General features: G+C 41.8%; 1 protein-coding gene across 1 annotated transcript in view; it reads left to right on the top strand.

Annotated features, from left to right (window-relative positions):
* Window positions 1-25,541, top strand: part of LOC146988776 (ankyrin repeat domain-containing protein 13C-like) — a 36,324-nt gene extending 10,783 nt beyond the window's left edge. The window contains exons 4-13 of the mRNA XM_085774437.1: window positions 3,826-3,911; window positions 10,984-11,029; window positions 12,864-12,930; window positions 14,244-14,388; window positions 16,006-16,137; window positions 16,950-17,111; window positions 21,575-21,654; window positions 21,950-22,048; window positions 24,599-24,699; window positions 24,866-25,541. Coding sequence (XP_085630563.1) covers window positions 3,826-3,911; window positions 10,984-11,029; window positions 12,864-12,930; window positions 14,244-14,388; window positions 16,006-16,137; window positions 16,950-17,111; window positions 21,575-21,654; window positions 21,950-22,048; window positions 24,599-24,699; window positions 24,866-24,996 — 1,049 coding nt within the window. The 3' untranslated portion in view covers window positions 24,997-25,541. The remainder of the gene's footprint in view (window positions 1-3,825; window positions 3,912-10,983; window positions 11,030-12,863; window positions 12,931-14,243; window positions 14,389-16,005; window positions 16,138-16,949; window positions 17,112-21,574; window positions 21,655-21,949; window positions 22,049-24,598; window positions 24,700-24,865) is intronic.
* The last annotated feature ends 1,416 nt before the right edge of the window (window positions 25,542-26,957 follow it).

Raw genomic sequence — 26,957 nt, 5'->3', positions numbered from 1 at the left:
CGTCCCTACGTCACCACATTCAGGCGCATCCCTTGGCTGCACACACAGCCCTTCATGCCGTTCTCTCTCCTCATTGGATAAAAATTGTAGGATACAAGAAAAGTTTTCTCCTCGGCTCAGAGCAGAGCAGAGTGACTGAGAGACCCGTGTTTCGGTCCAAACACTCTATGTAAGTGATTGCTGTCGGAAGATATAACTATTTAAGACTTATATTAACACAAAAATATCGCTTACTTCTGCTTTAACTGGGGAGTCGCAAGGAGGAAATTCAAGTTTACTAAGCAAAACATGTCTTGAAAGTATGCAACGATTAAGAACATCCAATTTCAACACTGTTCCTTTGTAATTTTCTTTTCTTTATATAAAATGTTTGTGACTAATCTACTCTGCTGTCAATGCTTATTTGCTGTGATTGATGCATTTGTCATCTGAATTTCACCACTTCATGTTTTCCATTTGAACAAGAGGTCAAAACGTGGCTCAAAAATAGATTTTGTCACATGTTCTGTTCAGAAATAGCTATTTTTGTCCTTACTTGCATTCTGCTCGCACAGCTGCGCTGTCGGCTTCAGGAGTTGGTCCGCGCGCCTGTCTCAGTCCTGTTGGTGTTTATTAGACAGGGAGTTGCTTTTCCATGTGGGTGTCAAGACTGCAGTGGTCTAGTCTGTTGGCTGATGAATAAAGGACCAGACCTGAGTTTGCTGTTGAAAAGTTCAGTTTGAGGTTGTTTGAATTTCAGCTTTGGTCGGCTATTGCGAAGCCTGGATATTTTCAGCTCTTATCTAGAAAGCCATCAAATAACTCTGGTTGACAAGTTTGTTGGAGCAGTAGTTTGGTTATACAAAGGAAGCGTTGTTGTTTTTAATGCTGTGATGAACCACCAGTGGTCAATTTATATTTGAGCAGATTGTCTCTTATATGCCCTGATTTCATGGAAGTTTATCACCAGTGACACATTTGCCAAAATAATATTAGAAGAAAATATTAAAACATTTGCGGTCCCTGATAAAGGCCAACAAAGTGACATCAATGTCTGTGGTTTAAATCTTGACTGAAGTATTTTTTTCTCTCCCCACAACATAAAAGCAGCTTGTAATTTTTAAGGAAAGTGGCTGCTTTGACTCTTTTTTTGGATGCCCTGTAAAATTAATTGACTGTGGGGCGGAGTTTAGCTCAGTTAGTAGAGCAGCCATCCCATGTGTTGAGGCTACAGTCCTCACTGCAGGCAGAACCGATCCGAATCCTGCATCAAGCGCCCTTTCCTGTAGGTCATCCCCATTTCCTGTCTCTCTCTTGACTGTGCTTTCCATTAAAGGGACAATGAGGAGTTTTGGAAAAGCGAAGCGTTTCCACACTACATTTATGAGCCTCCGCACCGTGAAATTCTTTGACCGGCGCAAGACAGACTCATGTTTTCATTCATCAAGAATTAAAGTCAGAGGTTCAAAGACGATCACATACCGTCGTAGTTCCGACCATAAACGGCGATTCGGCTTTGTTATTCTCATGACTCGCCACGAAGGAAACGCTGGTCGGCTTGACCAGCATTTCCGCCAACACTAATAATAACAAAATAACGATAGAGACAGAACAATATATTTATCGAAAATGGCCCCATTAACAAGTGTGGGTAGTGGAGATTCATCCACATTAACGTGAGACTTTTTTATAACCGAATAGAAACTCCTCGTTGTCCCTTGAAAGGCGAAAAATATACTTAAAAACTAAACAAAACAAACAATAATAATAATTGACTGCCTCAGCAAGTTTGAAACTGTGCTGAAGAAGGCGTGTTTGCAGCAGCCTTGCCTTCCTTCCTCACAGTTTTGCTCTACCGCACAGCAACTCCACAGTGAACCTGTGTCAATATTGACTGTTCTCAGATTCTTGGAGAACGGCCAGTCGCGGTTGTCCAGTTAGATCCAGGAGCTAATTGTTAAAGAGTAGCAGGTTGTGGTGCTGCAAATGTAAAAATCGTCCCGACTCTGTCTCTTTTAATTAATGTGTGGAGGTAAAGTTACTCAGATCACTCACCTAATTAATGCCACAGGAAAGTAGCCCTAATCAGTAGCGGGGGTGAATTAGTGCCAGCATGGAGAGTCAGTTTGGTTTAGTGTCGAAGTGGTCGGGATTGATTTCTCGGCCGGTGTTGGCTGGGTCGGCTGTGGGCAGATGGTGAGATTGTACTCCTTCCCTTGTCCCGCTGAGAGGCGGGGAGGATCAGGAGGAGCCCCATCCAGAGCTTGTCCACACTCATTAGGCAGCCGCGCCACACAGACACCCCTCGTCCTGTGTCTGTGTGCCATCATGTGTATCCCTGTGCGTGCACGTGTGCGTGTGCATGCCTGTGCTCTCATTTGGCCTAGTTTCACCGTCGAGCCCCCTGCCCCCTATGTGCTGCCTCGTGGGGACAGCCGATCAGACAACACAACAACATTGTTGTGTATGTTGATTCAACACGTGCACATAGGGCGGCACTGGAGCTAGTTAAGCTAATGATGATGCCATATGTCCACTGTTGCTCTTAGTCCTATTAAAATGTAGGGCAGTCTGAGTGTGACAAGCCAAACATTTTCTTTTTTTTTGTGTCATTGCTGTTTCCATGAGTTTTAAGTGGCACAGTCATGTCATCATTTAATCCCCTCCTGGCTCCATAAAAGCACCACATGTATCAACAACCAACCAATGATCCCACTCCCCTTATAAACAGCAAATAACATTTAAATAAATGCTTGCTAGTTGGGTGTGGATCTTTTTTTTTTCTTAACCTTGTTTTCTTTTACATAAACAAGTCTCCTGCAGCCAATAGGCTAAAGAGCTGTGAATGCTCGTTAATGTAACTCGTCGTGGTTTAAAAGTCTCCAGTGAGTGCGTCTCTCCCCCAGGTTGTTAAGGAGGTTAAAGGCACAGCTCATTAGCTGGCAGCTCTATATCTGCCAGCCGCGTTCCCTTTGAACTTCCCGGAACGGTTTGATCCCTGCAGGCGGTGCACTGGGATTGGTCGGATGCTGCTGGGAGTGTCCCATGTGGCAGCAGGAAGTTGGCGTATCTCTGAACCAAAAGCCATTGTTACTGTAAACCGGGTGCTTTTTTGCCTGTAGCATGTTTCAATGTTGGCAGGATTTGAATAGAGGGTAATGACGGTAAGCATATTGCAAACCATCAGTGCTGTGGTGAAGTGGCAAAGTGTGAACCACTCGGTACAGTGCTCCATTAATGCAGCAGTAATTCTGGCAGCCTGAAAATTGGTTTTTAGTCTGTTTGATGTGAAATTAGTTTTGCTTGGGTATGTGAAGTGTTCATGGACCTTCTTAACATTAAAACAAAAGTCTGTGAGGTATTCACAATGCAGGAGCTTTCAAAAAGCTTTTAATTGAAGAGTGCAGCTCTCTTTAAAGTTTCGAAAGGGTCAGTGTTTCAGAAAAATGCAAATTCTTTTTTTTTTTTTTTTTTTTCTGCCAACAAACCATCATTTTAGGACAGGCTGGCTTTCATCCCACTGAGAGAAGGATGCTCACCGTTTGCCAAAGCAGCAACGACATGGTGGAGGAATTTGTTTTTGAGTATAGTAACTAAATGTTCTACTTGGAGCAAGCTGACTGGTGGGATCAGATTCAACATAACAAAGGGTTATTTGGAAAAAAGAAAAAAATTAACGCTCAGCTCTGATGAGAACAGATGCTGTCATCCATTCCACTCTTGAACATTTTTTTTTTCCACCATAAGCTCTTCAGCCCAGACAGTAAAAAGCATCATTGTTGTTGATGATTTTGGTCTCACTTGTGCATGTCTTAATGTCTCTTTTTGTTTCTGTGTGTCTCTCAGTCACAGCCCTGCTGAGGAAGCTGAAGCAACAGTCCAGAGAGAGTGTGGAGGACAAGAGGCCCAAGCTGCTGAAAGCCCTGAAAGAGGTTTGTAGTTCTTACTAGCTGTGTGCTCTGCTCATTGCTGCTGTCTGCTCCTGATGCTGTTTCTTTTCTTTTCTTTTTTTTACCATTGGATTGTTTTACAATTCATCCTTATTTTTTCCTTATCAATTCTTATCTTAATCCTTCTCTTCCAAACTCCTCTCTCTTATCTCCTTAAAGGGATAGTATAATTTTTTTTAAAGTGGGGTTGTATGATCTACAAATAACCCTTAAGTACTTTAATTGCAGTAGAAGACTCTCTGCACTCCTCCCGTTAGCAACGCCAGCCCATAATAGCCCTGCCCAGAGATTTACAACATACAGTGTTGTGAACAGACCCAAAGAAACGGCCTATTTTCATGGCCTAAAAGAGGTTTTACCTGAAAAAAAAAACACAGTTACATTGTTCACTATGATATAATTTTTTCCAGCCCCTCAAAGAGCAGGAAAAACAGTTTTTATTTGGACCTAACCAACTCATGTATCCCTCCGGCCCAGGGTTAGCGCCCGCCGATCAGCAGTTCAAATAAAAACTGCATTTTTCCTGCACTTTGAGGGGCTGGAAAAAATTATATTGTAGCGAACAATGGAACTGAGTATTTTATTTTCAGGTAAAACCTCTTTTAGGCTGCGAAAATAGGCCATTTCTTTGGGTCTGGTCACAACGATGTATGTTGTAAATCTCTGGGCAGAGCTATTATGGGCTGGCGTTGCTAACGGGAGGAGTGTAGAGAGTCTTCTACTGCAATTAAAGTACTTAGGGGCTATTTGTAGATCATACAACCCCACTTTAAAAAAAATGATACTATCCCTTTAACATCCTCTTAAAAGTTATCAACACCAATGACTGAACTAAGCTGGACTACACACACAGGATCAATACATATACAACGCACATTTGCAAATACAAACATCCCTCTCATACTTCAGTCGAGTTTGCCATTTACAAACCACTGTTATCACAACAAAACAAAGCCAGGAGGGACACACACTAACGCATTATCCACTAGTCGGAGTCAGATGTGTGTTTTAAGGCTAATTGAAGCCTTGCAGTGCCTTTTCAAATGACGTCACATGTACACACACATACTGTGAACATGTAACTACTCACAGACATGCTGGTCTGAGCAGATTTTGTTGTGGCTGTCTGCCTGACATGATGCTGTCACACACACAGACAGTGTAAACATTTATGTGCGGGTTGACGCATGTTTCTTTTTAGTGGTGGTGCTTATGGAGCCTTTTTGTATTGTTGTAGCTGCCTAGTGTTAAGTTATGGACCTTCAACTGTAGGTGTAATCTCTGGTGATTGTAGCTCACAGGTCAGCTATGCAGCAACACCACCGCTGCCACAAGACGGTGAGGCAGGAAGGAAGCAGAATATGAGACTAGGGATGTCACGATTATACATTTTCTTGGTACGATTATTGTCAGAGAAATAATCACGGTATAGATGCTGGTGTTGATGTATAATTAATTCAAATATCATGACAAGGAGAGTTTGAAGGTGATCCGTGACTAAATCTGACGTTAATTCCCATCTACTGATTACCTTGTTTTAACCAATCAATGACAGGCCTCCTGAGGTGTGTGTATATTAACCTACACCTTAAATACACAGCATCATAAAATATGTATGCACTTAAACTTTTATATGAAATAACAGGGTATCCACGGGGTCTTAAAAAGTCTAAAATTTGAAAATCTAAATTTTAGGCCTTAAAATGTCTTAAATTTGTTGAATTATTGTGTTCAAGTCTTAAATAATTTTAGACAGGTCTTAAATTTTCTTATGCCCACCATGGGCGAGCATTTCACTCGCATTTTCCCCTAAAAAAAATAATACATGTGTGAACCAGGAAAATCACAAAAAAGAAAGAGCACAACCTGCGATTGGTCAAAAACTACAAATCCCACAATTCTCTGGCCTCAACAATAACAGTAGTTAGTGTAAGTAAGGGAGAGTGGAGCTGTTGGTGAAAAGAGGAAACAACGCCACGTCTGGTCCTGTTCTATGTTGTTCGTTCACACCGTAACCGTTTATTCGTTACGTCCGCGGTGTAAAAGGCCGTGACGCAAAGACGCGATTAGGCGCGCGACGCGATTAGGCGATTAGACGCGACTTTTTTTTTTTTGCGACGCAATACACGCGATTCTTTTATGGCGACGGGACCTTCGCGTCTTCGTCTATTTCATCGTGTTTGGTGGGAAGACCCACAAGGGGCTTCCCACCAAACACGAGGAACGCTTTTTTTTCGCTCGAGTTGTGACGCGCGACCAAACGCGAGATACGCGAGTTAACGCTCGTTTTGACTCGTGTCAAAAAAAAATTCACGAGCCCGCCAACAACTTTTTTTTTTTTCAAAGGAGGTTCAACTGGACTTAGTTATTTGTCTAGGAAGACGTTTCACCTTCATCCAAGAGGCTTCATCAGTTCATGTAGCATCTGACCAGGCTGGGACTGGTCCAACTAACTGGTCTGGAGACTCAGTATAAGTCCAGTTGCTTTCGATTTAACCTCCTTTGAAATACTATGACCTGGACAAATGAGAATATGCACAGGCCCAGAACAACATTTCTGCTCTCATCCACCATGGTTGAGGTCACAACGCTGCGCTGTAGCTGCTGACGGCGAGTTCCGGGCTGATGAGCTACAGAGACTTTAGAGTCAAAGAGGAGCAGTGCGTCGCTGTGTCGGACTGTTTGCGATAACGTGACGCACAGTATACTGTTATGAGACACATAATGCATCCCAACTGTCTTTTCTTTAGAGGATTTTTTTTTTTTTTTCCAAGAATGCGCCCAAAAAAATCATGATCCAGGGGCCAAAATTCGAAACAAATATATATTTTTTTTATCATAATTCTCATTATTCTCCTGATGTCGGTTTAATGTAAACAGATTGCGCTGATATGCGAGAGTAATGTGACAGCGGGGCAGTGCTGCAGCTGCTGTGCTGTGATGGACCTGATCAGACTGGTGGTGGTCCACAGTGAATCAGTCCCAGATCCTCCACCGTCAGCAGATCCCCCCAAAGCCCCCGCAAATAATACATCGACAAGAAGTTAAGTGGCAAGTTGCACCTTTTCGTCGGCTTATTATTTGCTGATTTTTTTTTTTATAGCCTATATAACGTCACTGCAACATGCGGCTCTCAGTGCTTGTCGGTGTTGTGTCTATAAATTGTGAAATAACTTTTCCTCGATAGAAATATGAGACGTGGTCGATAGGTTTCATTCATCCATGTTTTGGCAGACAATACAAATAACCAATGATAATGAGATTTCCACCGCGCCGAACCAATCATGTGGCTGGAATAGAGCCAGTCAACAGTAACATGTGCATTTGTTTGGGTTGCTGCAGATGTGCACATCAGCTGACGCCGGTAAAAGAGAGAGAGAGAGAGAGAGATATAATGAGTGTTGTCTCGAAAAAAAACAGTAAAGGAGAACTTGGACAAGTGACTGAAAAGACGTGTGGTGCGTAATGGGGACACCAGGCAGCTGGAGCGGACCGTGGTCACCGTGCGGCCGCTCTGCTGCTCACCCCAGTGTGTGCGACACATAAAGGCCGCTTCAAGGAGACTAGCGGACTTTTTTTTTTTTAATAGCCTCTTCATTCATCTTGGGCGGGGGGCGGTGCGCCGTCTTATAATGTTACAGAAAACCCTATATGTTTTCTACTATATCGTGTTCCTACACTATAGAGACAACTTGCTGTTGGCTCTATATTTCAAGAAACCTGTTTTCTGTTTAAAAGGCACAATTCACCCATCTTTTAACCGGGTAGTTACGTCTCCAGTCTGTCGAGCGGGCGAGCGCACAGCTGATGTGCTTCCAGTCCAACAGACGCACGGATTCAGTGTGGACAGAGAGCGTCAGATGTGACGCGATTGTCGGACGCTCGCTCGCGTCGCATCCAGTTAGGCAAGGCAAGGCAAGGCAATTTTATTTGTATAGCCCGTTTTTACAAACAGTTTGTCTCAAAGGGCTTTACATGGCATCGTAACAACATCCTCTGTCCTTAGACCCTCACATCGACTGAGGAAAAACTCCATGGGAAACCCTTTTAACAGGGAAAAATCGGAGAAACCTCAGGTTGAGCAACAGAGGAGGGATCCCTCACCCAGGACGGACAGACGTGCGATAGATGTTGTTACAGACAAGAAAACAGTTTACAGTTTGTCACGGTGTGAGCAGCCACATCCACTGCGCTCTGGATCAGCTGATCGGTGCTCAGGTGACGTTAGATCTTCACTTTTTTAAACTCATACAAAGTGCAGCCAAACAGCAGGCTGAAGAGAGAGGACCAGCAGCAGCAGCAGCAGCTCTGACAGCTCCTCTGTGGCGCTGCAGAGTCAGACAGGCTGCAGGTGAGCTGGCGTGAGAGCAGAGTGCTGTCTTTTTTTTTTTAGCAGCGCCTTTGTTACAGGTGATAGGCTACATGTCCATGTGCATGTGCATGAGAACTGATTTTGAATCGAAGAGACACCCAAATATTCACATCCTTCAGTCCAGGCTTTTGAAAAGAGAGTAGCCTATAAAATCAGCTTCATGTAGCAGTTTACTTTAAAATGGGTCGAATATATTACTGCTGAATAAATCTGAAACATGTGATGTGCATTTTTTGGGGGGGAAATATGGCTTCTGATATAATAGTCTGTAGACATCATCATCATTCAACTTTTTCACATGGTCTGGTGTTAATAAAGCAAACTAAAAATCGCAAAAAGAAAATCAAGAATCGGTTGAATCGATTTTGAATCGAATCGTGACCCTAAAAGTCGGAATCGAATTGAATCGTGAGCCACCCAAAGATTCACATCCCTAGTACAGAGACCTGCCACAGTGTCATGGTGCATTAATATAAACTTCAACCTCAGAGCTGTCTGTCCTCAGACTGTCCTGACTGTCCCTGAACATCGATTATCACGATTATTCTGCATTAATTAATTTCACAACACTATGAATGTGTAAAATCAAATATAGTCAAAATATAATTACATTACTGATTGTTTACACAAAATATTTCAAGTATCTATTAATATATGACCAATTCTTAATCCCCAGGGGAAATGTTTGAAATATTCAGGTCATAAATTGTCATCTATACCAAATGTTTGCGTTTATTTTAATCGTTTTTTGTTTTGTTTTGCTTTTTTTTTTTTAATTAAAAATGACAAGCTAACATTTAAATTCCTACCAATTCAATGTTACGTTAGATAAATGGACCAGTATCTGTGCATTTATCTTTACTTTTGCGCACAACTGCTGATATGGTTCCAACATCATCTTTTTGGGAAAGTAACGGTATTTAGGAATCTTTACGATTAATTAATTGTGGCGTTTAATACCACGATTAATTGTGAAAACAGGTAATTGTGACATCCCTATATGAGACCAATGACTGCAAACTATCTAAAACCATCAGTGTAGTTTTTAGAGGTTGTACCGTCGGCCTGTTTCTGTGGTTTTCTCACCTTCAGTCCTAATATGAACGGCAGATTGTGACATCTTTGCGAGTTGCCCAACAGTCGGCTGAGCCGGTGTTTGATGTGACATGATGTGAAGCCTTCCGGGATGATGAGGCAGATTCGATTTTTCTGCGTCATCGTCGCTCAGAGATAATAAAGCTCTGGGAAGTGATGATCCCCTGGCCAGGCTGACGTGACGTCACCATCGCAGTTGGACTGAAACCACCAGTAGTGGCGGTTATGAGATCAGTGCACGCCAGCCTCGAAGTTCAAAGCATTATGAAGCTGCACTGGGCAGCGTCACTCAGGCAGGATTTGTTATTGACAGACACAGGGGGGTCATGTTTACTCATGTTTGTCTGACTGAAAAGCTTTGGTGTAGCATTTTAATTTCTATGTTATATGGTTATTGTTTAAATATTTAGGCTAGTTTCTCATTTCCACTGTTGTATGAAAACCAGGGCCATTGCTAGGAATTCTGGGCCCCCTTAAAGAATACTAAAGTGGGCCCCTCCCCCTAACTTTTCCTTTTTTTTTCTTAGACTACGTATGTATTATCGTTTTTCATTTAGCCTTCTTTGTTTTGATGCTAATGCAGCATTACACTGCAAAAACTCAAGTATCTTAGCAAGAATATTTGTCTTATTTCTAGTCAAAATGTCATTTCTAGTCAAAACAAATCTCATTCTACTTAAAATAAGACTCATCATATTAAAAGTAGCTTGTTTTTAGACACTTTTTACTTCTTTCAAGCAGATTTTCACTTGGAATAAGTAGAAAAAATCTGATAGTGGAGCAAGCTTTTCTTCCTTATTACAAGCACAAAAAACTTACTTTCACTGGCAGATTTTTCTATTTATTGTGAATTTAAGTGAAAATGATCTAAAAACAAGTTAATTTTTAGGTAATGAGTCTTATTTTAAGTGGAAAGAGATTAGTTTTGACTAGAAATGAGACATTTGGACAAGAAATAAGACAAATATTCTTGGAAAGATGTTGAGTTTTTACAGTGTACTATGAGTATTAGTCAGGGTCTTACGCAGAATAAATCAGTCATACAAAGATTAGACTACTGGGGTTTTTTATGGGCCCCACTGGGCGCTGGGCCCCTAGAATTATCATCACCTTTCTCCTCTATACAACGGCCCTGATGAAAACTGTCGTACATTATTTCACTCAGCACCTATAATCCAAGACTGGCTACTGTATTTTTCTTATTGTCCATAAATCACATCAAAAGATGAAAAAATGGCAGTGAATTGATGCTAATAACAAATATTGTCATACGTTTTCTTATTGCCATAGAAGTCCATTGCTGTGGAAACCTAATAAAACCCATCAGTGACCCACACTGTTTGACTGTGTGACATGCTCCTCCATTACCATGAATACAGGCTCTGGTTATTTTCAGTCACTCTCCAGTGCACCCTCCTGGTACAGTAAACAAGTTACTGTAAATATGGATTAACAGGCTGCTGGAACTCATCCCCTACAAATAAGACTATTGCGTGTTTGGTCTTAGTTGTGGGATTTGCTGACTGTGGGACAAATCTTGAAATATCACTAGACTTGTGAGTAAGTTTTCTTTGTCTTCTTTTGCAGCTTGGTGATTTTTACTTGGAGCTTCACTGGGACTTCCAAAGTTGGGGTGAGTGAAGATCCACCTTCTGCTGTCTCACGGAGGACTGGCAGAAAACATATTTGTTTATCCACTCTGGAAAATAACCGGGGTGTAGTCTGAAGCAGCAGCTGTAGAGTCTGTTGCAGACAGGAAAATATGATGGGATCAGAGTGTTTACCTTGTGCAAGGAGGAGGAATATCCACTGCTGGAGTCGAGTTTTACTCCTCCTGCTGTATTTGAACTGTAATACCATCCTCTTATGTGGACGTCCTTCCATCTATGATTATTCCAGTGACAACAGACAACAGAAGTAGAATCTGTTCTCCAGCTGCAGTCGAATATACACACAGTTTAACACAATGCAGGGCCTCACACATAATATACAGATGCAGGGGTATTACTGTATGTGACAGTAGATTAAACGCATCTACTGACACTGGCGTAGCAGCATTTGCTTAGTCTGCACAAGAGTGTGAGCCAGGACTGAAGTCTGTGTATTCACTGTGTCTTTGTGAATTATTGACAAGGTGGCAAGATTATGTAATGGACGCATGATAGTAACCAAATGTACAATGGTTGCTTACATAACTATATACTTGTAATGGGGGGCTTTTGTGAGGCTTTGATGTCGAGACAGGCATCTAGAAATGACATTTGTAGGATAGAGAGATACAGATTTAAATGACATTCAGAAAGTACTGCAACCCTTTACCTTTTTTTTTTTTTTTACTTTTTGTTTTGTTGTAGCCAGACACTTTTTTCCCCTCATCAATCTACACACAGTGCCCCATGATAACAAAGACAAATCAGAACTTTTAGAAATGTAGGAAAAACTGAAATATAACATTTCCAAGGTATTCAGAAACTCAGTACTCAGGACTTAGTTTTATCACCTCTGGTTGTGATTTCAGCCTCGAGTCTTCTCGGGGATGATGCAGAAGCTTTGCACACCTGGATTTGGGGATTTTCTACTATTCCTCTTTGCAGTGTTTCTTAAGCTCTGTCAAAATTGATGGGGAGTCAGAGGAGAACCATTTTCACGTTTAATTAGGTTCAAGTCACGTTACTCACCGAGCCACTCAAGGACGGTCACAGAAATGTCCCCGAGCAAATCTTGTGTGGTCCTGGCTGAGTGCTAAGGGTCATTTTCCCATTGGAAGGTGAATCTTCAGCCCAGTCTAAGATGCCAAACTCTCTGGACCAGGTTCTTGTTCACGGTTTTAGCCCTGTTCAGTTTTCCCTCAACCCTGTTGCTGAAAAAACCTCCAATGATGATGTGATGATGCCTCCAGCACTTCGTCTTGCTGCTGGGATGGTATACAGCAGGTGGTGAGGGAACTGCTGAATCAAAAAGCTGCAACATAACAAAACGTGGTGGAAAAACGGGGAAGGGGTGTGAGCACTTTGTGTTCAGAGAAGAATTTAGTTTAAACCAGCACAGTCTCGTGGATCTATGCTCATGTCAGAGGGATTTCTGGCTTAGTGCCTTCAGGCCTGTTTAGACTACATGTGGTGCTCTGCTGGGTTGGAGGAGCCACTTGATTTTCTAACAGCTTTTTTTTTCTTTTTTACAATGCAGTCCTTCACAGAATTATTCTGTGTTAAAATCCCTGATGAGTTTTTGTGAAATGATAGAACAGCAAAGGAAGTCTCTTGCCTTCAGTTACCTAACCTGGTGAGGGCTGTGAGTTATTAAATATTTAGCTACAGAGCTACACTTTATATATCCCTCTAGTCTACAGCCCTATATGCCGCAGAAGGTTTGAAGTGGAAGATTTTCTTCATTTTTGAGCGAGGTTTCTAAATTTAGTACTTTCCATGATGTTTCATATGTCTTTACTGTATCTTTTCATGTTGCAGTGCCTTTGCTCTCCAGAATCCTGCCTTCAGATGCGTGTAAGATCTACAAACAGGGCATTAATATCAGGCAAGTCAACAAATATAACACAGTAATGCAAAATATGTGATGATTTAAGTGTCATTTCTACAGTTGCCTTGTGACAGCATTATATTCTGTGGTTTTGTGTCAAGTAAACAAAGACAACCTACGGGAAACTACGTCAAATTAAATGGCATTTCCTCGAGAAAACCTTTAATCCAGGCGCTTGGTTACTTTTAAGGATCACTAATTTATCTGTCATCTTTTGCTACACACAACACAACATTTCTTTCTCCTCTTTCATCCCTGTCTACCTCCCGTTTCCTCTCCTCAGCCCCGTCAGGTTAACTAGAGTGTGAAATCAGTCTCTGGCAATATGAGAGAACTCAATGGCGACGCCTCTGTGCACAAATCTTTTACTCCTATATTGAGATTTGAATGAGAGCTTCACAAACGCAAACTCTCAGGTGCTGCCTGAAAGTTCACCTACTAAGGACGTCAGCAGAAATTTGTCACGCCCTGACGCAGGATGACACACCGCTAACACACCGCTAACAATGAATCATCAGCAGGAATTCATGTTGTTGTGTTTTATAGCCACAACTATCTCATATACACACATATTAACACATACGGTCGTTATTTTCACAGGGTTTTCATGTTTGACAAGCCAGGCCAAGCCTTTATCTAGCACGCAGACGGATGCTCTCTATATTTGGGCTTCGTAACATATCAACTAAATCTATTTGAAGACTGAATTCAGTTCATAGAAGTGGTGTGTTTGTGACTGTGAGTGCGGTTTGTGTGTGAGATGGAGCTTGTCATTATTCGGTGAAACTGCTCCTGGCTGTCTAATTTGGTATTCAAAATGTCCTCTTATTATCCTGCAGTTGCAGGAAGAGAGAGAGCGAAAGAAAAAAAAAAAAACCACCGTGACAGCGAGTTCATTTACATTCTAGTGCTACAGTGTGTCAGGCCTGTCATACTCATCCATAGCACCTTCCACTTTGTTACTGGTCTGCACAAGCAATTCTTTAAGCACGTCATGCTTCACTCCAGCACTACCCACTTTGACAACGTAAAAACAACAGCAACAAAAACTAACAAGATGCTTGAAATGCTTTGTTGGTGTCTGTGGTAACAATTACCATTCATATGTCCTTCAGAGCAAAGGTGTGACTTCCAGTTATTTTTGACACTGTCTCTGTGGGTTGCTTGGATGTTGTCAAAGGTGGACTCAGCCCAGCCAGCTCTTTCTTCCATCCTCTGTTTCCCTGTCCCGTCTTCTCCCTCCATTTGTCTAAAGTTGTCACACTAAATCCTTTTTTTTTTTTTTTGTCGCCTGTGCGTGCTGTGTGCAGATTGGACACTACACTGATAGACTTCACGGACATGAAGTGCCAGCGTGGGGACCTCAGTTTCATCTTCAACGGCAACGCCATCCCCTCCGAGTCTTTTGTTGTGCTGGACAACGAACAGAAAGTGTACCAGCGGATACACCACGAGGTGTGTGCGAGCCCCACATACAGGCTTGAGATCACAGATACACACATTTAAAGGGACAACGAGGAGTTTCTATTCGGTTATAAAAAAGTCTCACGTTAATGTGGATGAATCTACGTTACGTAAGGGATAATGTATAGTTCGGAGGTTGTTATGGAGAAATAAACCCCGACAGGTTGTATGACAGGTTTCATTCAACATGAAGGGGTTTATTTCTCCATAACAACCGACCAACTATACATTATCCCGCTTATTACACGGTTTACGAGTGAAATGATTAATTTGAAACATAATTCTGATCAAAATACGACTTTCATTGATTTAAAATTGCATAATTTAGCGAATCTGCAAGACCGGTCACTTCCGCTGTTTTGCCGAGCCTCCTCCCGTTCGTGCATTTGAAGCCTTTGATAATCAATCAGTGGATCGATAGACCATACACGTGTTACGATGTGTGTATTGTGTGTAGTCGTATCTGTCATAAACAAAAGATTAACTTTACTGTTTACGGGGTGCGTTTGTGTCGCGGAGTCGCGGTCCGACCGAGACGAGAGGAGAGCTGTGACACCGGGTCAGAGGCTCTGATCAGCAGGTCTGGTTTCCAGCAGCGATGTGGAAGGAGCCTCCACTCTCCTTGTAACAGGTTACAAGTCATTTATCTAACATCACTGTTAGTCCGAAGCTGTTTAATGACGGTAAAAATGAAACACAAGGTAAATATCCTGCATAGTTTCTCTTTTCTGTGCTGCGCTGATCAGAGCGCTGTCCCTAGCAACGGTCTGTTATACTTGACGACGGTCCGTTATACAGAAATAACAGAACGCAGCGCTGGACCAATCAGAGAGCAGCATTCAATAGAGCCGTGTAATAACACTTGTTAATGGGCCCATTTTCGATAAATATATCGTTCTGTCTCTATCGTTATTTTGTTATTATTAGTGGTGGCGGAAATGCTGGTCAAGCCGACCAGCGTTTCCTTCGTGGCGAGTCATGAGAATAACGCAGCCAAATCGCCGTTTATGGTCGGAACTACGACGGTATGTGAACCTCTTTGAACCTCTGACTTTAATTCTTGATGAATGAAAACATGAGTCTGTCTTGCGCCGGTCCAAGAATTGTACGGTGTGCGCTTAGGCTCATAAATGTAGTGTGAAAAGGCTTCGCTTTTCCAAAACTCCTCGTTGTCCCTTTAAGGCTGCATTATTTTCACTATCGACGAACCTGCTGAACACATTCTTGATTCATCATGTTGCCTGCAGCATGTCAGAAAATAGTGAAAATGTCTTTTATATTTTCTTAGAGCAATATTTAAATGTTGTGTTTTGTCCAGCTAACAGTTTCACTGTCACGAGACAAAGAAAAGCAGCAGAACCTCACATTCAGGAGGTGGAAGCGGAAAATGTTAAAAATAACTACAATGCTTCTAAAAATAGCAGATTCATTTTCTGTAAATCAACTGTTGGTCACAATATTTTGGCCTCAACCTGTTAGTGAACCTGTAAATTGAAAAGAATATGATGACAAATGTGCTTTGTCTGTTGTTTGTGATATGGCTTGTCATCACTGTCAGTCTTCCTTACTCCTTCCTTACATGTCCATACCTGTGTCCTGTCGTTCCAGGAGTCGGAGATGGAGACAGAGGAGGAGGTGGACATCCTGATGAGTAGCGATGTTTACTCTGCCACACTCTCCACTAAATCCATCACGTTCTCCAGAGCACAGACCGGCTGGCTGTTCAGAGAAGACAAGACGGTTGGTGTCAATTTTTGCAGTCCATATTAATGTCATGATATTATTATTCCCATCGCTGCAGCTTTTTCCTAACACCGCTCCGGGTCACACGGTTCAATCTGCTCGAGGAGTTTTCTAGAGTTTTCAGTAGCTCGTCCCAGACAGGGTTGGGAATTTGATTAATTCTTTGGGAAAGGCAGGAAATGGAGGGGAAGCGATACACAGGAGGCCACTTCACTAATGTATATCTTCATGTTCTGTTCTTCTGCTTTGGTCATTACATACCATCAATTGCAATACATTCTCAGCTGCTTCTCTCAAAGGTAAACCAGACTGTTGCCCTCTGTTTGACTTTTCAGACCTGGAAAACATCATAGACAAAACATGAAGGGTGGAATATTTTGTGGTCTGCAAAGGAAAACAAGGAAAACTAACCCTGACCTTGTTCCTTTTTCAATCTTTTTTTTTTTTCATTGTTTTACTTCACATCACTGAAATACTGCTTCTTCATGTCTTTGTGCTGATTTTCACACCTGAAATCTCCTTCTTCCAGAAACTTCGGTAACTAAACCTCTGCTGTTCAGTCTCCCTCACATTTCCTTTGCTGTATCATCTACACCAGCCAGGAAAAAAAGGCCATAAATCAGTGGAGCAGCAGTGTTAATCTTAGGAAGGAAACCAAAGGTGATAGGCTCAGGGTTAAAAACAGCACAGGACGTTGAATAAACGATGTGGGTACAGCTTTCTGTCCTGTCGCTTTGACATGTGTTTTAAGGGGAAATTGGCGACTCAGTGAGGGGGAAGATTTATCTCTCTGTTTCTTCTATCTCCAGGAGCGCGTGGGAAACTTCCTGGCAGATTTCTACTCTGTGAACGGCCTGGTGCTCGAGTCCAGGAAGAGACGGGAGCATCTGAGCGAGGAGGACATCTTGAGGAACAAAGCCATCATGGAGAGCCTGAGTAAAGGAGGAAACCTCATAGAGCAGAACTTTGAGGTGAGTCAGACATTGAGTTTAGATCTGAGTCATCACACACGCACATCTGTCAGACAATCGGATAGGGGAGTTTCTGTCCAACCATTTCTCTAAGTTTCCAAAACTGAGAAACTAGTATTCATACCAGCGTCTCAAAGTGAGCCATGGATTGGACTATTTCTCTCTCTCTTCTTACAAGTACAACAATGTCTGAAAATGTGCACCATTATCCCCATTCTTCCATGATACTGCATTTCTCCCACTCTCTGTGACAACTGGCTTTTTACTCTGCTTTCAAGTGCAGCAGTTCAAAATCAGTATGAACACTTTCGATGTCCTTTATGGTTGGACGTCACATCTCACACTCTAGTTCTAACAGACCATAAAACAGCCCCAACTCCCAAAATGCTGTAATGTAGCTGACTTAACATACATTCTGTAATTCAAGTGATAATGACACATACAACTGAGGATATTTGATCAGTCTGACTTATTTTATCGTCCAAATTTTCACCGTATTGGGTTTTTGACCTTTGACCATAAAGTTGCAGGAACTATTGAACGAAAAGAACGAAACTAAACCACCCAAAGTTTCCTGAACAAACAGAAAACACTAGACGGTTTCTAAACCTGAAACTAAATGTAGTTTCTAGTTGAGGCGTAGATTTAGTTCCTCAGAAGCTGACTAATATTTCTGTTTAAGTGGGAGTATTACATTATTAATGCAACACTGTTTGCACTGTTTGTTTTCTTACAGGTTCTTATTTAGGGTAGGGTTCGGGATAGTTCATTGAGGTTATGTGTCAGAGTTTCTGAGCAAAACTATTGCAGTTGCCTGACACAAAGTCTTGGGCAATGTCTCAGGATAAAAGGTGGAGGAGAGCATGGTGTGTCAGCTGTACACCTAGAGCCAAGACTTTTTATTTATTTTCAGTGTCACTTGGTGACTCACTTTTGCAGCAGAAATGAGAAACAGTTGGAGCACAATCTCCTCCGTCCATAAACACCCTGTTTACTTATCCCTCCTGCGGCATAACCACCAGTCCAGCCCTGAAACCGTCCTGTCCCACTGGAACCTCAGGACACAAGTCCCAGAAAAAATAAACCTCACACTACTTCCCTGCTGTATCTGTACAGAGATAAATCCTGTAGGAACAGCGTGGACTTCCTGCCAGACTCTGTCAATCAACTTTGCGCGGTCTATTGAAACATTCCAGTCTGACTCCCCGCCGATGTGGCCTTTGATGTTTTATTTGTTTCCGAAATGAAATGCTGCTCCAATTACTTGTGTTATGAGACAGGTTTGCTACCCTGCTTGTCCACTCTGCATGGATTTGAACCCCAGCACTGCCACCTAGTGGTGATAGCTACAAAGCAGCACCTTGTTCACGTGGGGGACGACTGTCCCACCCACCGTCCCCTCACTGTAGTATGTTCCAGAGTTTGCTTAGCAAGCCCTTGTTTAAACACTGAGCATAAAGCCAGACACACAGTGAAGACAAAGCCTCTCAACACTCAATAGATGCCTTTAACTGCTCACTTGTTTTTTGTTTTTTGTTTTTGTTTTTTTTGGACTCCCCCTCGTTCTGTGCCGGGCTTTGTCTCATCACTGTGTCCTCTGTTGTTCGTCAGTCTGTCCATGTGGATCTGAATCACATCCCACTCACGTCTAAAGTAAAAGCTGTTTTTAAAGCCTCGCCATCAACCAGCGTGCAAATAATTTCCACTCCTGCCCTGGTGGAAAGCGATCCGTGGAAGTGGGTGAGGGGGGAGAAAAAAAAGCAGCTGCTGTGACGTAGCAGTGTTTACCAGAGAGAGGGAGAGCGGGTCAGCTCAGGGAAGCGCGGGGGGCTTTCGAACAGGGGCTTGACACTATTGATTACACGGATGAAGGCTAAAACCCCTGGTGCCATGGAATGATGGAGCGGCGGGAGCAGCATACCAGCAGATCAAGGCCAGTGCAGCCCGTGTGTACTCTGCCCTCGTCACAACAACACGCCAGAGCTGATACACAGTGTGAGAGCGAGCACTTAACTAAGCCGCAGGACAAAAAAAACAAAAACATCAAAACATTTCTGGGATGTCTGCAGGTCAGGTGGGAACGAAAGGGAGCAAAGTTTTTTGTTGTTGTAATTCACACCTTCTCATACAGTTGACTCTTGGCACAGTCAGGTGTCTCGCCATCCACCACGTTTTTCCACATTATTCTGCCCTAGTTGCCTTATTTAACCGCGGCTCACAGAAAGGGAGGTCAGCTGGTGCCATTCCAATTCTTTTAACCTCAACGCTGGCAAGAACAAGAGCAAGTTCATTTTCAGAGAAAGTCAATTTTAGGAGAAAGAGGATGGAGCTCATCCCAGTTCCACTTCAGGGTCAGTAGGAACAGATTGTCCAGCCTTAAAATAAACTGACGCTGAAGAACAACTCTTACAGTTTATTCAAAGAGGATGAATGGAGAAAAAAAAAGAAAAAAAGTCCTCCAGGAAGCGTAGATGACATGATTAGTTCTGGAGAGTTCTTCTTGATTTTAGTCATACATCATTGGGTTGACGGTTTTTATTGCACAATGCTGTGTCTGTCTTTCTGTCCACCTGTCTCCTGAGTCATCTCCTCTTCACCACAGATGTAGATGTGTTGTTAGTCAGTACTTAAAGGGATAGTAGCATTTTTTTAGTAAAGTGGGGTTGTATGATCTACAAATAGCCCCTAAGTACTTTAATTGCAGTAGAAGACTCTCTACACTCCCCCCGTTAGCAACGCCAGCCCATAATAGCCCTGCCCAGAGATTTACAACATACATTGTTGTGAATGGACCCAAAGAAACGGCCTAATTATTATAATATAATTTTTTCCAGCCCCTCAAAGTGCAGGAAAAACGCAATTTTTATTTGGACCTAACGAACTGCTGATCGGCGGGCGCTAACCCTGGGCGGAGGGATACGTGAGTTGGTTAAGTCCAAATAAAAACTGTGTTTTTCCTGCACTTTGAGGGGCTGGAAAAAATTATATTATAGCGAACAATGGAACTGTGTATTTTTTTTTCAGGTAAAACCTCTTTTAGGCCGTGAAAATAGGCTGTTTCTTTGGGTCCATTCACAACAATGTATGTTGTAAATCTCTGGGCAGGGCTATTATGGGCTGGCGTTGCTAACGGGAGGAGTGCAGAGAGTCTTCTACTGCAATTAATGTACTTAGGGGCTATTTGTAGATCATACAACCCCACTTTAAAAAAAATGCTACTATCCCTTTAAAGCCACAAAATACAGCTAAGCAGCTTTTCATCTTGGAGCCACAAAGGAAACAGAACAGTAGCAGCAGAGGATCTGTAGGGAAAGAGTTCATTCAGAGTCATTTTAAAGTTCACCTTGAGTTGTACGCTGATATCAGAGCCTGTAGCCCGAGGGGACGCCTGAGTCTTTTACTGCCTCTGCTACAACTGTGACTGCACTGAAGATGAAGAGCAAAAACACACACACAGGACGTTATAACACAAGATTAGTGGCAGCTTTAATGGCGTCATGTGTTTAGCATTTACACTTTGCAGATGTTTGGTGGTGTTGTACTGTGTTTGTGAGGGGCGTTTGGCCTAAACTGACCTCACTGTGCGTTTATTGATGCATCGGGGCCCTCTAGTGGACTGCACTGCGCTGGTCTGTCATTCCTCTGTAGGAATGAAGTTAGATTTACAGTGTCAAAATACTATTGAAGAGGTTCCTCTTTGATTAAGGCCATATTTTGTTGGTCATAAGAAGATTCTTACAGAAGCGCAGTCAGACTCATTTCAGTTTAAAGCAGAAGTAAGCGATATTTTTGTGTTAATATAGTCTTAAATAGTTATATCTTTCGACAGCAATCACTTACATAGAGTGTTTGGACCGAAACACGGGTCTGTCAGTCACTCTGCTCTGCTCTGAGCCGAGGAGAAAACTTTCCTTGTATCCTACAAGTTTTATCCAATGAGGAGAGAGAACGGCATGAAGGGCTGTGTGTGCAGCCAAGGGATGCGCCTGAATGTGGTGACGTAGGGACGAGGACCAATAGATCCATGACGAGGGCGGGGGCTGCTAACTCCATCGGCTGACAAGACGTTATGGTGCGTTCAAGGCAACCCGTAACTCGTGTTTTTCCGACCTGTGAAGTCGTACCAGTTCGATCTGGTACGAGTTCACGGGTCGGAAGTTACGAGTGGCCGTTATAGTGACTTTCACAGGTAAAACAGGTCGGAAAAACACGAGTGGGTTGTCTGGAACGCTACAAAGTCGTAAGTCGTGACTTGAAGCTGTAATTTACGGTTTCAAAAGCCTGCCTGGAACGCAGCATTAGCCAAAACGACCGGACCGCTTACTTCTGCTTTAATTAAACATTATTTAGTTTTGTCTGTCATGTGTGTGTCTTGTCTCCATGTGTCTCTGGCAGTGGTTCAGTCTGAGATTTGGACCTTGACATGTGTTGTTTTCTGTTTTTTTTCTCTCACTGCTCATCAGCCGGCAAGGAGGCAATCTCTAACAGCCCCATCACCCAACACTATATCCTGGGAAGAATACATCAGTGCTGACAGTGGAAAGTATGTGTCTCTATTATTTACATACAACTTTGCAAAAGAAAAAAAAAAAAAAGCAAATTTGAAGTATAATTCATGTAATTTCCAATATACTTACTTTTTTCTTTCTGACAACTGAGTTTCCCTGAACAGAACATTTAACTGCACTGACATCTAATGTCATTGATGGAGCAGAGTGATTTACGTACATGCATACTTGTTTTCTGTATGAAAAAATAAATATATTTCTCCTGCTACAGAGTAACAGTGAGCGCTTCATGAGAGAATATTCTGACAGGTTGTTTCTGTCTTCCCTCAGAGCCCCTCATCTAGGGAGAGAGCTGGTGTGTAAAGAGAGCAAGAAAAACTTCAAAGCCACGATAGCCATGAGTCAAGACTTCCCTCTGGGCATTGAATCGTGAGTCTTCTCTTTAAACTTGGCATCCGTCCAGCAAATATTTCCTCACCTTATTTTACCCTGACAGGTCCTTCTCTTTCCTCCCTTTCATTTCTAAAAAAAAATGCCCAAGTACAGTTTCAAGTCTGTCTGTCTTTAAAAGATTTTAAAACCTTATTTTAAAGCAGAACTATGCAGGTCGGCCGGAAATAGCTCGCTCCTTCGTTGGTTTCTCTTTTTTTCCCTCTCCGGAGCTCCCCCACAGTTCTGGTAGGCACATGTCACTGTCGTAAAAAAGAAAAAAAAAACTCGCCGCCGCCACCTCCTCCACCCCCCCTACACGTGCTTGTGTTTACTGCTGTTTGCTAAGCCCTGCTAACACCGAGCTAACGCTAACACGGAGCTAATGCTAACACGGAGCTAACGCTAACGCTATGCTAACACCGAGCTAACGCTATGCTAACACGGAGCTAACGCTATGCTAACACGGAGCTAATGCTAACACGGCGCTAACGCTAATACAGCCCATAGACTGTAAAAAAAAGATACAGCCACACACAGGCACAAAGACACAGACATACACACACAGGAATAAAGGTTCCAAAACGCGAAGGTGTGTGTGTGTGTGTGTGTGTGTGTGTGTCATGATGTATTACATTATCTTATAAAAGACCCATGGTGTCTGTGTTAGCATTAGCTCCCTGTTAGCCACAAGCTGAACTTCATCAGTAAACATTTCATGTTTCCATGGTTTCCTCCGACTTTCCGAACTCAAACCAATCACGATTCGTGACATGCATGACGTCATATGCGTTCTTATCTCGTACTGCCGTAAGGCAGTTTCTCGCGATACTTCTATCCATTGACGAGATTTGTAACACCGAGACGGACGACTGATCTTGCAAGTGCGGTTTTCAGCCAGTGGGGGGGGTGAGCGCATTGGCCTAGACCCCATTCACTTCATAACAGGTCACTCAACCATCACAGTGACTCTGAGCCACAATAATTACAGCCCAATTCCTGCATAGTTCTGCTTTAATGCAGATCCCTGTGCTGTGGAGGTCAAAGTAGCTGATATAACATTTGTTGAATGTTTTAACTAGCAATCCTAGTTTATGCTGGTGTAGAAATATGCAGATATTCAACAGGGTATCCGCAGGGTCTTGAAAAGTATTAAAAGGTGATAAATCAATTGGGGGAAAATTAAGACCCTTAAAAAGTATTAAAAAGTCTTTTCATGACTTTATAAAGTCTTAAATATTGAAGGTATTTTTTCTGAATTAGCTGTCCGAGAGTTTGAGTTGTAAAAAACATTGCGGAAGTGTGTGAATTTATTTGTTTTATTAAAAAACAAAGATGAACTGGTTCATGAAAAAGAAAAGATTGTTTTTTTTGAGAGTTGAGCAATGTTTTTTTTTGATCAACTTTGCCTTTGATTTATTATCCTAGCCTTTTTTGAATTATGTTGCATCACAGTGGTCTACAGTCTTTATCACAAACTAAAACTGTTCAGTTAAAAGTGTCACTGATGTAAATGGTAACAGCTTGAAGTGGCGGTGAGGTATTAAAAATATTGAGAAGGTCTTGGAAAAAGTCCATGGTACCATGTTACCCTCAGGCAACATACCACTTTTTGGCCTGTCACATCTCCACAATTCATCCCATTTAATGCTGTAATACTTTAAAAAAGAGAGGAGACCTTAGAGAACCAATAACAATGCTTTCATTTATCACATGACTTTCAAGAAGCCATACTGAAACCCTTTTTTGCAGACTTTTTCAAAGGAAACAGGTTTGCCATTTTGCTCCACTAAAACGGTCTGAAAACATACAGTAACTTCCTGGCCCTTTTTCATCTGGAAAAAAATATATTTACACTAATAGATTAGTAAAGTTTAATTTTTAATAGTTCCATGCAATTTATTTACTTATTAAATTATGGAAACGTGTTGAAATGCACCTGTTGCCCGAAAGCAACAATGTACCATTATAGAAAATTGCAATGTTGCCTTGAGGCAACAGGGGACCATTATGGAATCAATATTGCATTATGAGACTATGGTAGTGTGTGTTTAGGTGTAAATATAATGATCAAAAACATATAATTCATCATCATTTTGTTTTTTATCCTTAATAAATTTGATTTTGGATGCAGTAAAGTAAACATCAGGCTATTATGATGATGATGATGAGGAAGATGAGAATGAGAATTCGGGTGAGGATGAGGCCAGTGAAGGTGAAAGTCTACAGAGACTGGTGTTTCTAATACAGTATGATGAACCGTTATGGTACAATGTTGCCTACAGGCAAGAAATCCCAAAAACTTCCAAAAATAAATAATTCTTAAAAATGTCTTTAGATTATGTTTATTTAGTCTATTTTGAGACATAAAAACACTCCAAACATTTTTTCCCCCACTGGCATCATAATGCAGCGTACCATAGAGGGTTATAAAGGTATTAAAATGAACTTCAAGATTCCTGTATATACCCTGTTTAAGAAACAACTTAATATATGTCAGCCATAACTTTGTTTGATGTCCTCAAACCAGTTGTTTTCTTTATTCTCCAGGTTGTTAAATGTTCTGGAGGTGATTGCACCCTTCAAGCACTTTAATAAACTCAGGGAGTTTGTCCAGATGAAGCTCCCCCCCGGCTTTCCTGTCAAACTCGGTAAGTAAACTTCTCTCAGAGAAGCATCTGCATGGTCATTAGGAGGCTTGATAAATACATATAGGACCAGCAAACTAAAAACAAACAAACAAACATGGTCATTTCATTAGATAATTTGTCCTGCTCGTTTCTGCTTTGTAATTCTGCTGATCATGGCTCCCTGCAGACATCCCCGTCTTTCCTACGATCACGGCCACGGTGACGTTTCAGGAGTTTCGCTACGATGAGTTTGAGCAGTCGATTTTTACCATCCCCAACGAATACAAAGAAGACCCCAGCCGCTTCCCCGACCTTTAACCTCCTGGAGCGGGGACAGGAAACGAATAGTACAACGAGGCAACATTACGCTACAGAACTCTCTTTTTGACATTTAAAAAATTAAAATTAAAAAGAGGAATACCGGTAACTGACGAGGAGAAAAAAAAAAGCAGCGATAAACTTTTCTTGACAGATTATGAACTCCATCGCTCCCATCCAGACTCGGGAGCACAGACGGCAACAAGTTTGATAAACACGACAGAAATAGCATCACGATGGAGACACGGTGTGGCAGAGGAGTGGAAATCTGATGAGTGTGAACATCTCATCAGTGAAAGGGCATTGAAGTTAAAGTGAGTGACAGCAGAGCAGGTGAGTTGTGCGAGTACAGGGTGGAAGTAGGAGACATTTAAAGACGACCTGTTCAGCTGATGCTATGTATTTAAGTCTGTAAGTAATGTTTTTAAAGGGACTGTGTTAAACTGACCTGTAGTAAAGCACTGATATTTACTGTGTGAGGTGTCGGGGAGGAATTCCACTAAAAATGAGTTTTTAGCTTCTTTTCCTACTTAAGTTGACTTTAATCAATCTAAAGATGCAAAACTAAATTAATAGTTTTGCAATGTTAAATATTGGCTCAATAAGACATGGCTGAAAAGTGTACATAATGCGATTAAATCATAAGTTTTTACAACTCAACTCTTGAACATTTATCAGATTTTGAAATATTCCCAAAGATGTATTCAACTGAAATTCACAGAACTGGTAATCAGTTTTGGAAAATTTCAGAGTGAAGCTGTCAACTTTTGTAGGTTAAAAAAAACAAACTAAAAATCTTTTTTTTTGTTGAATTCCACTTGAGCTCTGCACATTATGAAATTGTGTAAGTTTGTGTGTTTGTGTGTGCGTGTGTGTGTGTGCGCGTGTGTGTCTGAGAGTGAGAGAGAGGGAGACAATGATTTTCATGGGCATGGAGTAGCATCACTGAACCTTTGGGGCACTATTTTAGGTCCACTACAGCGACTCTACATATACACTCATTTTGTGATACTCAGCCGTGCGTTTGAAATCTTGACAGTTTCATCGAAGCAACGTTACAACAACAATGCTGCGGGTTTTTACGGTACCACAACAAGTTTAATCTCTTTTGTTTTTGTTTAAGTGGCAGCGAGTGTAAGTTATGACGTCCAAGCCTTTTTTGTTTCTTACTTCACCTTTGTATAAATTGTGTAACAAACTGTACAATCCCACTGAGAAGATTGTACAGAGAGTAGATGTTAGGGAATTCATGCTGTTTTTACACATAACAAGAACCAGGCTTTTCCCCTGCACAGTGTGTAAATACATGTTTTATGACTTTCTTGCTTTTTGTCTTTCACCTTCCAGTTTCTTTTTATTTGTGCCGATGAGTTTAAGTTGTCCTCGACAAGAGGAGATGTGGAGATTTTTCTTTTTTTTTAATGTAGTATCACAAGTAATTGGAGCGTTATTGGGTTGTAACATGGTGGCAGTTGCTATTTTTGTACATACGGTACTTGTGTTTGTTTTAAAGGAAAAAATGAATCTCTTAATTCTCCTGTCTTTCTTTTCCTTGCCCTCAACCCACCTCAGTTGTGTGGAACAATCATTTCCACCATGTGAAAAGCACAAAGCTCCAATGTTCCTATGGAAAGTTTGTTTTGTTTAGAGGCCTGTAGGCGTGGTGATCCCTAATGAGTCTTTCTAGCTGCTGCTGTGGTTCATGAGCTCTTAATGAAGTGGATACCGTACATGCAGGTGTTTCAGAAGATGTCACGCTCGGTGGCTCGAAGCGTTGTTCAGCATCCACATTAATCGAACAACAGGTGTATTTATATTCATTTATATCAGTATCATTATAACCAAATACAGTACATTTAATTTTTTTTTTATGTCACATTCCTCAGTGTGCCTCTTCACTGACATGATGCTTTAACCTACTTTTTACTTTGTGCTCCTTCTTGACTTGAGCTGCTTCACAT

This window comes from Trachurus japonicus, chromosome 4 (genome assembly GCF_045865225.1).
Source record: "Trachurus japonicus isolate A0001 chromosome 4, Traja_1.0".
In the NCBI taxonomy this organism is placed as follows: domain Eukaryota; kingdom Metazoa; phylum Chordata; class Actinopteri; order Carangiformes; family Carangidae; genus Trachurus; species Trachurus japonicus.
Note: the sequence above shows the minus strand (reverse complement) of the source record. Positions and strands in the feature narration are given on the sequence as shown.